Below are 15990 nucleotides of genomic sequence, written 5' to 3' on the forward strand. Positions count from 1 at the left end.
GTTTAATTGATTCAGTTGTAGAGTTTCTGCCTCTGGTTAGGGATACTTTAGGATTTTTTCTAAATACAGAGTGAAAGGGTTTTGTTGCCTACATTAAAGAGCTACTACCTGAAATGATAACATAAAGAATCATAAAACATAGAGTTGGAAGGGACTCCCAGAGTCATCTAGTCCAACCCCCTGCACAGTGCAGGAAATTCACAACTATTTCCCCCACACACACCCTAGTGACCCTTACTCCATGCCCAGAAGCTGACAAAAAAACCCTTCAGGATCCCTGGCCAATTGTTTCTGCAAGATTCCCAAGTCCAATGGTAGGATAACATGCTTACCCTCTTTAGAATATGAGCTCAACCCTGCTTGGCCAAGAAATAGGCTTGCATCCTTACTGAAAAGGGGATATACCCATAAAAAATATGCCAACCTGTTGTATCAAGTGGGAGGAGTGGAACACTTCTGCATTTGTACTTACGAGGAAGTGCCCTAACCTTCTGCATAGTCAATCTCTGCCTGGCTTATACACATGCCAATATGTGCATATGTTGCCAAGGCACGACACCACCAGTGGAACAACTGAAAGACAGGGAAAGACAAATAAAACAAAGTGAAATGAAATTGTACAACATAGATGCTGCCTGAGCCACCAGTTCCGAAAGTATATGCCAACTCATGCAAGTGTGCCATGAAAATTGCTAGCATGCCACAGGAAATAAGTAATTAAAGGCTCCCGTGAACCAAATGCATAGGGCTGCCAAGCTCCCGGTGTGGGTGGGGAATCTCCTGCCCCCCGGTCCTGTTGCCTGCCACTGCTCTGAATGGTGGCAGGATAAAATCCTTTTAATTTTTTTTAAATCCTGGAATGTCATGTTCTTACCAGAAGTGACAACAGGTAGCTCCAAAAATCACCAGAAACTCTATGGTCTTACCATGAAGTTTCCAGTGATTCCTAGAGCTACCCTTTGTCACTTCCATTTTTTCCCCCCAGAAATGATTTAGCGCCCCCCCTCCCTTTAAGGCTTTGACCACAACCTTTCCAGTGGTTGTCAGGCAGTGCCTGTCAAACCTGCATCGGCAACCGTTCCATGGAAGAGGTTGCAGAGTACATCTCTTCATGATTAATTGCTGTGGCTTAACCTTCTCTCAGTCAACCTTTGCTGAACGTGGGCAACTCTGGGTTTCTGCATTGAGTGTGATTGGAGAAATGATTTCCAATACAGTAATTTCCAATACAGAGATGCAGCAGGAGTATCCCGTGGAGTCTATCTGTTGCAAGTATCATTGCTATTTTCTCCAAACCAGGAAACAGACCCAAAACAGTAACTCATGAGTGGACCCTCATGCCTCTCACTCTCATACATGGTCTGAAAGGCTTTTTGAGGATAATAGTGAAAAGCATCTCCAGTTTTAATTTATAAAGAGATGTCTCAGCCATTTACAGCTGGCAAAGCTTTTGAGAGATCTGAATTTGCCATTTCAAACCTGAGAATCAGATTTGGACCATTCAAGGATTCAGATCTGAATTTAAAATGACATTCTAGTAAAAATGCATTTTCTTTCACTGCATAGGTTCATTGGGTAATCTGGTACCTAAAGCTTTCAGTATTATGGAATCTGCTGTTTACTAAGTAGTTTCCCCCCAAAAAAAGATCTTTTATCTAATCCGCCAAATATGGATATGATGTAACTCCAAAGAGTGTTGTCATCAACTGCCCTGAGATTTTGAAAAAATATCATGAACCCAGAAGTAAATTTTCTTTGGATTTGAAATAATGAACACCGGTGTTGAAAAAAAATCACTTAGAATAATGACAATTACTTAGAATACTTATTTTACTTCCAAAGTGAATAGTGAAGAAAAAGAATAATAAAGGCTCCATGGAGTCCATTTCAGCCTAATCCTTCCTTTGATTTTGGGGACTGGGTTTCTTGCATAGTCAAATGTACAACTCAGCACTCTGTTTTTGATAATATAGTTATGTTCCTGACAATTGCGATGGGTATAGTTACTCACCAGTTTCTCTCATGTGTGAAAATAGATACTTAAAATGGGAATAGATTGGATCCGGACAATAATTTCTGTTAATGGAAGGAGGAATGATTTTCACCAGTTCCCTCCTGCCACTGCAGACATCCCATTTGCCCTTCATGCCATTTCTAGAGGAGTTCTCTGTCCCCTAAGACCAGCTCAATGAGTTACAGAAAGAGCAAAGGGTCAGGGAAGTCCCATGGCATTAATGGAAGTTCCTTCAGATATTATCACCAGGATCCCAGTTTCTAATATAAAATGGTACATAATCTTTTAAGGGATGTTCACAGCTACACTAGCACAAATGAGTGCAGTAGGCCTACATTGAGAATTGCATCTCATTGATCACTGTGACTTAGAAACTTTATCTGTTATCTGCTTAGAATCCAAGTCCCTAAATGGGTTCCCATGAGTGAGACTGAGTCATCACAAGAAAATTCTCATTTTAACATTTACAGAGTAGAGAAACGAAAATTAACCGATCCACTTGAAGCTTTAAAGGAAAAGTACTTGAGGCCCTCCCCGGGATTCTTGCTTCATCCCCATGTAAGTATTTTTTGTGTTTCAAGATGTTAAGATTGTAAATAAACATGTTGATCTGTAAAAACAGGTGCACAGGAATGCCTGGACTCTTAGTCATTATCGGATTTCCTAAAACACACAGTTTTTAGTGATTGAGAAGGGGGGAAAACACATACCATTGTTTTAAATTTCATGACATTTTCCAGAGCTATGTTCAGCCACAGTCCAGAGAAATGTACTATGATCCCCATATGTGCGATGGGGCTTTGTCTCTCAAGTAGCGCTCCCTCTCCTTACCAATGCCACAAAGTAAATTATTTCTGGAACTCTGTGTTGTGGCATGTTCCAAGTCCACAGCCATGCCAGTCATGTTTAAATCTTTGGATGCAGCTAAAGTATCTTTCTAAATTGTAATCTTGTTTTATAAAGTTTTTAAAAGGCCGTTTCAAGGCCAATGCACACAATTTTATGCTTTTGCCCACATGAGGTCCATGCCACCCGTGAGCACATAAAAAGGTAAAGGTCCCCTGTGCAAGTACTGGGTCATTCCTGACCCATGGGGTGACGTCACATCCCGACATTTACTAAGCAGACTTTGGTTACGGGGTGGTTTGCCAGTGCCTTCCCCAGTCATCTTCCCTTTACCCCCAGCAAGCTGGGTACTTGTTTTACCGACCTCGGAAGGATGGAAGGCTGAGTCAACCTTGAGCCGGCTACCTGAAAATGACTTCCGTTGGGATTGAACTCAGGTCATGAGCAGAGTTTGGACTGCACTACTGCAGCTTACCACTCTGCACCACAGGGCTCCTAATAAATCAGTTCACCACATGCCCAGTTCACAATTTTACAATGAACACCAACATTGAACTACTTCAGGTGTGCGACTCTGTCATGTATGCCAAGTAGTAAAAATACACAGCCCAATCGCCTTATAATACTTTACTTTTCTGTGCCACTGAAGTTAGTGGGTTCATCTTTATCCTTTATCACCACCTCTATCTTAATCTGTGACTCTTGGATGCAACAGATGTAGTCTTGTATTGCTCGAGTAAATGTTGCATATTTGACCGCTTAGATCAGGGTGGTTTTTGTTGACTATATTAAGAGAGTGACTTAAGAAAAAGACTGGAATATTGGAACTCTAATTTCTAGTGCTAGGGGCAAACATAGGTTTGATTAGTATCCTCCTTGCTACAGTAATGGTTTGCAAAACTCAACAAAATTACTGTTCAGTTGTTTGATTTTGATTTTTTATACGTTTTCACCTCAACAAAGTATTTATTGCTTCTACATAGCACACGTTTTACAGGATGACAGGTTGCCAACAACTGTAATCTTTGCTGTGCTAGTGATAGTCTATAGTGATGAAAAAAATAATTTTAGGTGGAGAATTGAGCTATGAAGAGCAGCCATGAAGGAGCTAGAAAAGATTCTTAAGTGTAAGGATATGTTGCTGGCAACCAAGATCAAGTTAATTCATGCCATCATATTTCCTATTACTATGTATGGGTGTGAAAGCTGGACAATGAAGAAAACTGATAGGAAGAAAGTAGATTCCTTTGAAATGTGGTGTTGGAAGGGAGTGTTACGGATACTGTGGACTGCCAAAAAAACAAATCAGTGGGTTGTAGATCAAATCAAGCCTGAACTGACCCTAGAAGCTAAAATAACTAAACTGAGGCTATCGTACTTTGGTCACATTATGAGAAGTCAAGAGTCACTGGAAAAGACAATCATGCTAGGAAAAGTTGAAGGCAACAGGAAAAGAGGAAGACCCAACAAGAGATGTTGACTCTGTAAAGGAAGCCACGGCCCTCAATTTGCAAGACCTGAGCAAGGCTTTTAAGGATAGGATATTTTGGAGGACATTGATTCATAGGGTTGCAATGAATCGGAAGCGACTTAATGGCACTTAACACAGAGAGAATTGAGTAAGGCAGAAATGAATCCTAAGTAGATACGGAATGCAAAGTTTATACTTTCAGAGGGTAGCTGTGTTGGTCTGCAATAGAACAGATTCAAGTCCAGTAGCACCTTAGAGGCCAAGAAGATTTTCAGGGTATAAGCTCTCGAGAATCAAAACTGACAAAGGGAGCTTTGACTCACAAAAGCTTATACCCTGAAAATCTTGTTGGACTCTAAGGTTCTACTGTACTTGAATCTAGAAGTTTATACTGAACATCTAGCCTAGGCTTTTTATTTATTTCAGGACAAAATGGAAAGAGGTATAGCACATTGGTATTGTCCGATTTGAGTGTGTGAGGGCCCAGATTCAACTGTAGGCAAATTAATTCTCAGTTCAAACCCGGTGTGATGCAATGGTTTTTTCAACTTTTCAGACTCGAGATCTATCTTTACATTTTTAACTTTTCCCCTTGCATGTGCATCGATGCTGGTTTAACACATCTTAGGCCAGTTGTGGCCCACTTGTAGGTCCTGACCCATTATAGAATCATAGAGTTGGGTCATACAGGCCATCCAGTCCAACCCCCTGCTTAATGCAGGATCAGCCTAGAGCATCCCTGACTAGTGCTTGTCCAGCCTCTGCTTAAAGACTGCCAGTGAGGGGGAGCTCACCACCCCCCTAGGTAGCTTATTCCACTGTCAAACAACTTGTACTGTAAAAAAAAATTCGTCCTAATCTCTAGCCGGTATCTTTCCGCCCACATCCAGGTGGTGGCTGGAGATCTCCCACTATTACAACTGATCTCCAGGTGATAGAAATCAGTTACCCTGGAGACTATGGCCACTTTGCCAATTGGACTCTACGGCATTGAAGTCCCTCCCCTCTCCAAACCCTGCCCTCCTCAGACTCCACCCCCAAAATCTCCAGGTATTTCCCAACCCGGACCTGGCGACCATAATTAAAAGGCTGGTTTGTGCCACTTGGGGGATGTTAGGGATGTAAATGTAAAAAATAACAGAAAGAGAAGTAAAGTAAGGAATAAGACTTCGGGAGGGGGAGAGAGAGAGAGAACCAACATGGAACAATGTAGAAATAAAAGACTTACATATTTCTCCCATGAAACAATGTTTATTTTGTGTGAGGAAAGGCATGCAGTCTCTTAGCCCGTATTGAAATGTCTATAACCTGTGAAGGCACTCGTTCCATCTTTCTCTTCTGGGCATCCTTCATATTCTGAGAGTAAATCCTGATATTAATTTCTGAAGCAATCAGGTCTTTTATGCGTGAGGAGCCGCTTCCTTAAAATAGCTGTTGCGTGTGGTTAAAAAAAATGAAAATACTTCAGGGGAAACTGCTAGTTTTAAACAATATTTTTTTTTAATATGGCTGAGATATTCTACAGTAAATGGCTCCCCAAGTGGCTGGATAAGTGAGAGAGCTATTTTCATAGGATTACCATGTCATGACCTAAGTGGTGATGACAGGCACTGAGCTGAAAGAATTAGGAGTATTCAATAACCAAAGCAGGAACACGGATAATGGGAACACTCTTTGTTTCTCATATTTCTCCCCCATAAATCGCATTGACCATCTGGTAAACCATTGCCTTGTACCATTAGTTGGGAGTAACGTGATGGAAGCAATGGGTTGCTCTGGCTGCAGTACAAAGCTGCCTTACACCAAGTCAGAAATCAGTGGATGGAGAGGGGCCATCGCTCAGTGGTAGAGCATCTGCTTGGCATGCAGACTGTCCCAGGTTCAGTTCCCGGCATCTCCAGTTAAAGGGACTAGGCAAGTAGGTGATGTGAAAGACCTCTGCCTGAGATCCTGGAGAGCCGCTGCCAGTCTGAGTAGGCAATACTGACTTTGATGGACCAATGGTCTGATTCAGTATAAGGTAGCTTCATGTGTTCAATATTATCTGCTCTGACTGGATACAGGTTTCCAGGGTCTTCCTCAGTACCTGCTAATTGTGGTCCTTTATATGGAGATGCTAGATAAAGGATGGAGGATAGAGCTATCCATGGCTGCTGGTCAAAATGGATACTAGTCGTTATGCATACCTATTCTCTACAGTGTCAGAGGAGCATGCCTATTATGTTGGGTGCTGTGGAACACGGGCAGGATGCTGCTGCAGTCGTCTTTATTTGTAGGCTTCCTAGAGGCATCTGGTCAGCCACTGTGTGAACAGACTGCTGGACTCGATGCTCCTTGGTCTAATCCAGCTTGACTTTTCTTATGTTCTTATGTGGAGATTGAACAAGGGGGCCTTCACTGGGCAAAACAGATGCTTTTCTACTGAGAAACGTAAAAGGTGGGGGCAGAAAGGAGCACTGAATGGCTCTCGTAAACAGTTGTTTGTGGAGGTCTCATCAGATAGCTTTGTTTTCCCCAGCCCTATTCCTAATTGAACACATGGTTAAATGTGTTTGTGTCACTCATGGTCAATTTCACAATCATCAAATTGAGAATTCGCTTTGTGTGGGATCCCCTAGGTATACATTTATGCATTAAGATAGAGGCATGAGCAAGGCCTTCCTATACATAGGGTTTTTTTCATCTCCCTCCTGTTTTTTGGGAGGGGGTTGGGAACAAGTAACTCTATCTAGAGTACATGCAACACACATTGCCTTACACATGTGTTGGGTGGCATACGTTCCTACTCCTCCCTGGTGCAAAGAGGAATGTTGCTGAGTGAGTGTGTGAACATGTCTACTCTTCGACATCTGCATCTTCTTGCCTTATGTCTTCTGTCACTCTTTCCTTTAGAGCCCTTTTACCCATTACAATCACCACACAGAACCCATTTTAAGAGCCAGCGTGGTATAGTGGTTAAGAGCAGTGGTTTGGAGTGGTGGACTCTAATCTGGAGAACCAGGTTTGATTCCTCACTCCTCCACATGAGTGGCAGAGGCTAATCTGGTGAATCGGGTTGGTTTCCCCACTCCTACACACGAAGCCAGCTGGGTGGCCTTGGGCTAGTCACAGCTGTTAGGGCTCTCTCAGCCCCACCTGCCTCACAGGGTGTCTGATGTGGGGAGGAGAAGGTGACTGTAAGCCCGTTTGATTCTTCCTTAAGTGGTAGAGAAAGTCAGCATATAAAAACCATCTCTCCTTCTTCTTCTCCTTCTTCTTATTCTCCTCCTCCTCCTCCTCCTTCTTCTCCCAGTTGAGGTTGCCAACTGGACGGGGTGGGTGGGTGTCTCTTGAACAGAGGTTTAATTCAGGGAAATGGACAGTTGAAACTTTTCATGGCATGACGCTAAATACCGTCACCTGATAATTGCTTGCAGATCAGAGCTGGCAAGCCTACTTCCCGTGGTGGTTGCTCTGCCATTGAAAGCCCTTCCTGTGGAGCTTATTGCTGTGTGGCTATGGCAGCTTTAGCCATGTCAGCAGTAATGTCTGGAACAAAGCTTGAAGAACATCACCCCAGTTCTGTAATGAGCCTCTCTACACCAATGATTTAACCCATGCTGTCTTCTGTACTTCCATGTGACCACTGGAACATGTAAAGTGGCCCTGAGCCCAGGGCCTCTTCCCACTTATCCTTGTTCAGTTACCTCTTTTGACTCTTTCATGGCATACCTGGACCGGGTGCTCTTAACCTGCCTATCCCCTGGACCTAGGGTTGCCAACCTCCAGGTAGTAGCTGGATCTCTTCTGCTATTACAACTGAACTCCAGCTGATAGAGATCAGTTCACCTGTAGAAAATGGCAATTGGACTATCGGCTCAAAATCAGGTGTAATAGCAGAAGACCTCCAGCTACTACCTGGAGGTTGGCAACCCTAGTCAGCGGGAGGTTTTAGGGGGTGGGGCTGAGGTGATCGCAGCCACATGTGACGTGATTATGTCACTTCCAGGTTTATTCTAGAAGTGCCGCATCACCGCAGCTGCTTTAGCACTCAGACCCCCAGGGGAAGTGACCTAATCACGTTGCGGAGAGCTGCGCGCCCATGCAATCCCCTCTCTGGAGCAGCTGGGTGGATTGGCTGGCAATTGCCCACTGAAACCACCCACCTGGCAACCCTACTGATGTCTCCTCAAACACAGTCCACTTCCAGAAGGGTAACCATATTAGTTCTTGTAGTGAAACAACACAGAGTTTGTGGCAACTTAAAGGCCAACATATTGTATCATGATTTATACATTAATTGCAATAAAGGATCCAAATGCGGGAATAATGTGTTGTTTTTGTTTCAATTTTGCTCCCAGTTCCAATTGCCTGATCAAAGAACTTGGGTAAGTGTATTACTTATATTTTCAATCTCAAGTCTGTAAAAGAAATTGCCAATGTGACATGAACAGTAATCTGCTGTACTGAACTAAGACAACCTTGTTCCCGCTAATTATGTTCCCTCTCCTACACTGTACCTTTGCCTGCAAATACAACACATTCCCCAAATCGTACTAAGATTTCTAGAGGCATGGAATTGTTGTATTGGTGTTCACAGGAGCTTCATGGCACACATGAACCATTCCTGTGCTTATAAATAACCACCACCACCATAATAACAAAAAAAATATCCCTTTCTGATTAGTGCTCTGAGTATTTCTTATGACAGCTAGTGAAACATCAGGCCATGATTCAATGGCATGCTGAAATTATCCTCAGCAGATAAATCCACAAAAAGAAATATTAATCTGTGTTTTCAGATTAAAAGTCTTGATCTAACACTGTACCACCTTCAAACCACTGCGCTTGAGCTTTAAGACAGCCCAAGTACTTGGGCCACATTCACATCTGGGGTCAGAAACATTATAACCACAGGCGAATGGGCTGCATTTGCCTTTTATGTTTTTAACAGCACAATTATTATAAGTGGTGTGAATAGGGTCGCCAACCTCCAGGTGGTAGCTGGAGATCTTCTGAAATTACAACTGATCTCCAGGTGACAGAGATCAGTTCACCTGGAGAAAATGGCCGCTCTGGCAATTGGACTCTATGGCATTATGCCCTATTGAAGTCCCTCCACAAACTCCACCCTCCTCATGCTCCACCCCCAAAATCTCCAGGTATTTCCCAACCTGGAGCTGGCAACCTTACATTGGAATATTGGGACAGTTCTTACAGGGCCAATGTTCCTTGGAGCACTGAAAAATCAAGCGAGAGGATATAGTGATTAAAGTGTTAGACTAGTATCTGGGAGACCTGGGTTCAAATCCCCAGTCTTCCATGGGCAAAAACGCACGGTTGCTTTATCCTCCTTTAATCCCTGTTTTAGCCAGGATCGAACGCACGTTAAGCAAAATGCATGTGTTCGATCCTGGCTGAATCCTGGCTGAAACAGGGATTAAAGGAAGATAAAGCAACCAAGTGTTTTCACCCCATGAAGAAGAAGAGTTGGTTTTTATATGCCAACTTTCTCTACCACTTAAGGGAGACTCAAACCTGTTTACAGTCATCTTCCCTTACCCTCCCCACAACAGACACCCTGTGAGGTAGGTGAGGTTGAGAGAGCCCTAAGAGCTGTAACTTGCCCAAGGTCACCCAGCTGACTTGGTGTGTAGGAGTGGGGAAACAAATCCAGTTCACCAGATCAGCATCCGCCGCTCATGTGGAGGAGTGGGGAATCAAACCCGGTTCTCTAGATCAGAGTCCACTGCTCCAAACCATCGCTCTTAACCACTACACCATGCTGTCTGAAGCACACTGGGTGACCTCAGGCCAGTCACTCCTCTCATCCTAATCTGCCTTACAGGGTTGTTGTGAGAATAAAGGCTCTGAACTCCTCGGAGGAACTGTGGGATGAAAATGGGCTAAATAGCCTTTGTAGACGTCTGTTTACAAAAATACAAATCCAGCACTTATTTTTAAGGTTGTAGCAAGGCAAGCATGGTGTAGTGATTAAGGTGTTGGACTATGACCTGGAAAACCCTGGTTCAAATCCCCACTCGCACCATTGGAACACAGCCAATTATTCTGATCATGACAGCTTACTGGTACTGTCTTTCTCCTGTTCTTCAAAGCAGAAAATGGGAGGTACCATTTCGGCCTGTTTCTTACTAGTATTCCACAACAGCCTGTACCCATAGTTGTCACCCCTGCTTTTTCCATTCACAGCTCTTTGTTTGTTGAGAGTAGATTGTGCTGAGAAACAAAGCAGCAACCACTAGGATTGCCAACTCCACATTGGGAAATACTTGGAGATTTTTGGGGTGGAGCCTGAGGAGGGCGGTATTTGGGGAGGGGAGGGACTTCAATGCCATAGAGTCCAATTGGCAAAGTGGCCATTTTATCCAGGTGAACGGATCTCTATCGGCTGGAGATCAGTTGTAATAGCAGGAGATCTCCAACTAGTACCTGGAGGTTGGCAACCCTAGCAACCACAAGCAAGGAAGTTGTAATTGGCCCAACCAAACACATAAGAACATAAGAGAAAGCCATGCTGGATCAGGCCAAGGCCCATCAAGTCCAGCAGTCTGTTCACACAGTGGCCAACCAGGTGCCTCTAGGAAGCCACAAACAAACACCATCTCTTCTACTCCCTTTTCGCCTATTCAGATGAACAAACACACACTTACTCATCCATACAGTTCTGCTTGTTCTTCTTGGAGTGCCTACTTGGTTCCTTCAAAGCAAGATGGCTAGTTTTATAATAACATGATGTAGAAATAAAAGTTTCAGGACTTCAGATTTTTTATAATTCTTTGAGAAGATGATATTAAAATGAATATCTATAGAGGTTTTTTCCCTATGAGTTACGGCTTGTTAAAGTCAGCCATTTTGTAATACCAGCACGAACTGACCTAATTTATAAAATGTTAGGGTCATATAAACTGTCTCCTAGACCATCTCAAACCATCAAGTTAACATTATTTTTAAATTTCTTTCCCCCTATTTTTGTTACCGGTTTTCTGTTTCTAGCTAATAAATTTTAACTTGAATGTCCGAGGCCTAGCTGATGGTATCAGATCCGTCCGAGTTGTTTATAAATCCTTATTCTTTTTCCCGCTTATGGTAAAGTCTGCATTTTTGGGTCTGAGCTGTGGGAATTGGGAGTACATATAGCTTTGCGTCACCCAGCAGTTTATAGCCACTTAGGGACCAAAAGGGAGGTTGGGGATAGAAGCCGCTTCCTTTTCTAAACATCTGGATGCAGACAGAATCAAGTCTTTACATAAGTAAATCAAAATTGCTGCTCTGTATAACATAGAATATATATATTTTTAATCACTGAACACAGATTGTGAGTATGCATTGCATGGCTATATGGCAGCAAAACAAGATGATAAACTATTTTTTCCTCCCCCCCACCCAGTCCAGGAATGTCTGTTTTAGTCTTCTGAATTTCTTCCCCTAATGTCAGGTAAAATTTTAGTGGGCTGAGAGTGGGTTTTGCAGCCCCAGACATCTGTTTCACTCACCTTTGTGGGAGTTGGGAGGTATATAGCCACCCTTTATTCCCACCACTTTCCCCTTATATCCACCTTCCGCCATATCCACAGCCGCTGCATCTCTGCTAGGGTTGACCGGTCCTTCTTCACCACCGGTGGGAGGCTTTTGGGGCGCAGCCTAGGAGGACAGGGTTGTGCGGGGGAGGGACTTCAATGCCATAGAGTCCAGTTGCTAAAGCAGCCATTTTCTCCAGGTAAGTTGTAATAGCAGGAGATCTCCAGCTACCACCTGGAGGTTGGCAAACATAGCAATATAAGATCTGCCATCCTAAATCATACTCAAGGTCCATCTGTTCCAAATATTCTTATATCCCAAAGTAGCTAGCCAGCTACTCCTTGGGAATCTCCCAAGCAGAGCACAATGGAAAGAACCATAGGTTATTTTTACTCTGTGTTTTTTATGGTTTTACTCTTGCATATGTCTGTAAGCATTCTTGGGCTTACTGGGTGGGGAAAGGCAGTCACTAACGATATTGATAAATAAACTATCCATTCTATGTGGCTTTCCTCGGTTTCTGATCATCATAAGTGAATGCTGATATTCTGTTCTCAGCTCGCTGACTATCCTTTCTGAATTTCACTAACCCATTAAGCTCTAGGGTCATTACATGGTAGTATTCACGTATTATATCATTTATTTATTTTACACTGTTTTTTTCTTAAATTTTACATACAGAGATATCTTTTTGTTCAAAAATCTAGTGTTTTGAGGGGGGGAGGAATAATTCCTCTCTATTTATATTACACACTGTTCCAAGTTTTATAAACGGCTGTCATGCTCTTTCCCTGGACCCAGCCCAAAAACTATCAACATTTTGCTCAGTAGTAGAGCATCTAGCAGTGCCAATGCAATCCTATGCAGTCTAAACCAACTGGAGTCAACAGAATGTCATTAACTATACAAGGTCTCAGATAGAATTCTTCATATTTTTAACCAATAAGGGTTTGGAGTGGCTGGACAGGGAAACAAATCCCATGCTGGTGTCTGTGGAGAGCTGCTGTTGATCAGGTCAGTTAACACAGGACTTTGTGGGCAATTGGTCTGATTCTGCACAAGACCACAATTTTATATAGGTGCAGACCCAGATGGCCTTAATTAGTGCTACTCTTCCTTGGAGTAAAGACTTTTAACCTGTTGTTATCAATACCAGGGCTTCAGTTCTGGAATTTGTGAGGTAATAACCGGGTTGGTATTGCAGGGTGCTTTCCTTTTGCCTATGAATCATCACACCCAGAAATGGCTTTTAAAGGCGGCTAGACAGATTCATGGAGAAGTCCACTGATGGTTACTAACCAAGGTGACTACATATACAGAGGCAGCAAACCTCTGTACTGGGACATAGCATCGGGGAAGGTCTCAGCCTTTATGCCCTGTTTACTTGGCCCTCTCCAAGGCGACTGGCTGGACACTGTATGAAACAGTATGCTGGACTAGAAGGACCACTGGTCTGATCTAGCAGGCTCGGCTTATGTTCTTATCTAGGATGAGCAGAATGACTTCCTTTAGAGTAATGTGGCAGGCAGAAGAGCAAGTTGTGAACCAATTCAAATATCACCTCAAGAATTAATTACCTCAGGGAATAGCCTTAGATAAACCACTCTCTCTCAGCCTCATTATGGGAATAATAATACTGGGATAACTGGTACAGTTGTTGGATGGGCTGTTGAGGTAATTGATACAAAGCACTGTATTCTGATTCAGTGCTTTCTTGACAGATTAAGGGGGGACTTCTTGGCAGACCTGTCCCCCTTCCATCGCTTTTTTTAGAAGTTAGGTATGGAACTGTTTACGTTCTAAATAATCTGCATTTTTTGTTAGCTGTCATTGTTAAAGGTGTGACATTTCTGTAGGATTTCCTTCCTCTTTGACTGTTGATATATCCTCTAGCCCTCAGTTCTGCCTCGACAACCTTTCTTTGGTTTGCTTTGTCTGGCAACATCTGTCCAGACGGGGAAACAATGACCTTTTGCCTCAGCTGAGGCAAAAAGCTACCCTAGCTTGGCATTAAGATGATTAAAGGAAGGCTGCTCTGATAGCTTTCATGCTGCTTCAGTGCTTCTCAGCAGCCAAGGAAGACAATACAAATGTTTCAAGAGGGCTGTATATGGGAGGAAGGAAGGGGGCTAAGAATCCCACCTTCCCTTCATTTTTATCAGTTCAGGGCTATTTGACTGAAAAGTGACGGGGGAAGTAAATTATTTTCGTTGAGCCACTTAGGGAAGAACTGAACGTTACAAAAGACCCAGAACTGCCGCTGAAAATGGCAGCCTCGAGCAGGTTGGCTCCTTTCCCCTCTCAAACGTCTAGAACAACTTTCTGTGTGTCCTTCTTGGTGTGCATTTCTCTACCCTGCCAGTTTCAGCCATTTACATGGAGCAAGGTGGAGGTTTAGAGACATGAGGTCAGGATGATTAGCAAGATGTATTAGATGCTGCAGAGGGAGAGTGGGAACTTAATGCAAGGTTCTGAATTCAGTAGCTCTGAATCCCATGTAGGGTTTAGTTCCACCAGTCACTCTTTAGTCACTCCTTGCTGTTTTTAAAGTGCAGGCTGTCATAACTAAATTTATCCCGCCGCTTTACAATAAAAACTACAATGTATAAATTGTACAAAAATCACACAGAACCATTTTACAAGACTTCTCTCTAAAACCGGTTTGTTAAAAAAAAAAATCCAGAATTAAAGACAGTTAAGCAGTATGGGGAAAGGGATACCTTACCTTGTTTTGTAAGGGTTTTATTTCACAAACACCTGAATACATTAGTGAATAGATAGATAAAATGGCTCAATTGAGCTAATTTTCTCTTTATTTGAAATCAGTGATTCCCCAGCATGGTAATTGGGGCCGTCAACATGTTTCCTGAAGTCTGCTTGCTTCTTCCATTTTGGGAGTGAAATCCAAAGGTTCTTGAATGGATCAGAAGTATAGGGAGTTTCAGGCTGTTTCCTGCCAGATGACTGACTACCAAACCACTGAGCTGATCCCAGACAGGCATGTCACATCCTTGTGCCATCAGGTTGGCCATAGACAGGCTTTCTTACAGCTCTGGACTTGGGGACCTCTCTCTGTGGGAATATTGCAGGAAGTAAACCTTCCTGAACTTGTAAAATGAACACAAGCAGCATCTCTACCATATGTACCTCTTGAGGTCCTCCCCACAGCATCCTAAATAGCCTGAGATCATCAGAGTTTGGAAGCTAAGCAGGGTCGGCCAATGGATGAGAGACTACCAAGGAGACCTATTCTCTTCAGGATCAGAGAAGCATACCTATTATATTAGGTGCTTTGGAACACATGCAGGACAATGCTGCTGCAGTTGTCTTGTTTGTGGGCTTCCTAGAGGCACCTGGTTGGCCAGACTGCTGGACTTGATGGACCTTGGTCTGATCCAGCATGGCCTTTCTCATGTTCTTACGTTATGTTCTTAAGGAAGACCAGGGTTGCCATGCACAGGAAGGCAATGGCAAACCGTTTTGGCTCATCTCTACTTTTGCAAACCCCTTGAGGGGTTGCCATAAGTCTGTTGTGACTTGATGGTACTTAGTTATTATTATATTAGCTCCTCCCTAGGAGAAAGCCTTGATCCTTGTCCCATTCTATGTGGAGCTAAGGACTACAAAGGTAGGAGTTGAGCATTATTTTTTGGTGGCATCCACACTAAGGAGTGCTCTCCCTGGCTAGGTGCACAGGACTCCCTCATTACTGATTTTTTATCATTTGGCTTTTTCAGAAAGCATTCCCTGCAGACTGATTTGTTTTGTTAGACATGGCTTTTTAAAAAAAAAAACTATGGAAGTATCAGGTGGCTGTTTTTATTACTGTTTCAATGCGGAGCTTGTTGTGGTTTCATTGTGACCTGTGAGTGTTTTTGCTTTTGTTGTGAGCTGCTGTAGAATCATAGAGTTGGAAGGGACCCCCAGGGTCATTTAGTCCAGCCCCCTACACAATGCAGGAAATTCACAACTACCTCCCCACCCACCCACACACACCCAGTGACCCCTACTCCATGCCCAGAAGATGGCCAAGATGCCCGCCCTGTCATGAACTGCCTAATGTCATAGAATCAGCATTGCTGACAGATGGCCGTCCAGTCTCAGCTTAAAAACCTCCAGGGAAGGAGAGCCACACCACCTC

At 43.3% G+C, this 15990-nt stretch overlaps 1 protein-coding gene across 12 annotated transcripts in view; it reads left to right on the top strand.

The window, feature by feature from the left end:
* The window catches only part of MECOM (MDS1 and EVI1 complex locus), a 337790-nt gene that overhangs the window by 293934 nt on the left and 27866 nt on the right, over positions 1 to 15990 (top strand). For 7 of the 12 annotated variants that reach the window (XM_056849692.1, XM_056849695.1, XM_056849697.1 and 4 more), the window contains 2 exons: positions 2485 to 2572; positions 8672 to 8698. In XM_056849692.1, the coding sequence (XP_056705670.1) occupies positions 2485 to 2572; positions 8672 to 8698 (115 nt within the window). The remainder of the gene's footprint in view (positions 1 to 2484; positions 2573 to 8671; positions 8699 to 15990) is intronic. The other 5 variants (XM_056849699.1, XM_056849700.1, XM_056849690.1 and 2 more) reach the window with 1 other exon arrangement.

This window comes from Euleptes europaea, chromosome 5, assembly GCF_029931775.1.
Source record: "Euleptes europaea isolate rEulEur1 chromosome 5, rEulEur1.hap1, whole genome shotgun sequence".
Taxonomy (NCBI): domain Eukaryota; kingdom Metazoa; phylum Chordata; class Lepidosauria; order Squamata; family Sphaerodactylidae; genus Euleptes; species Euleptes europaea.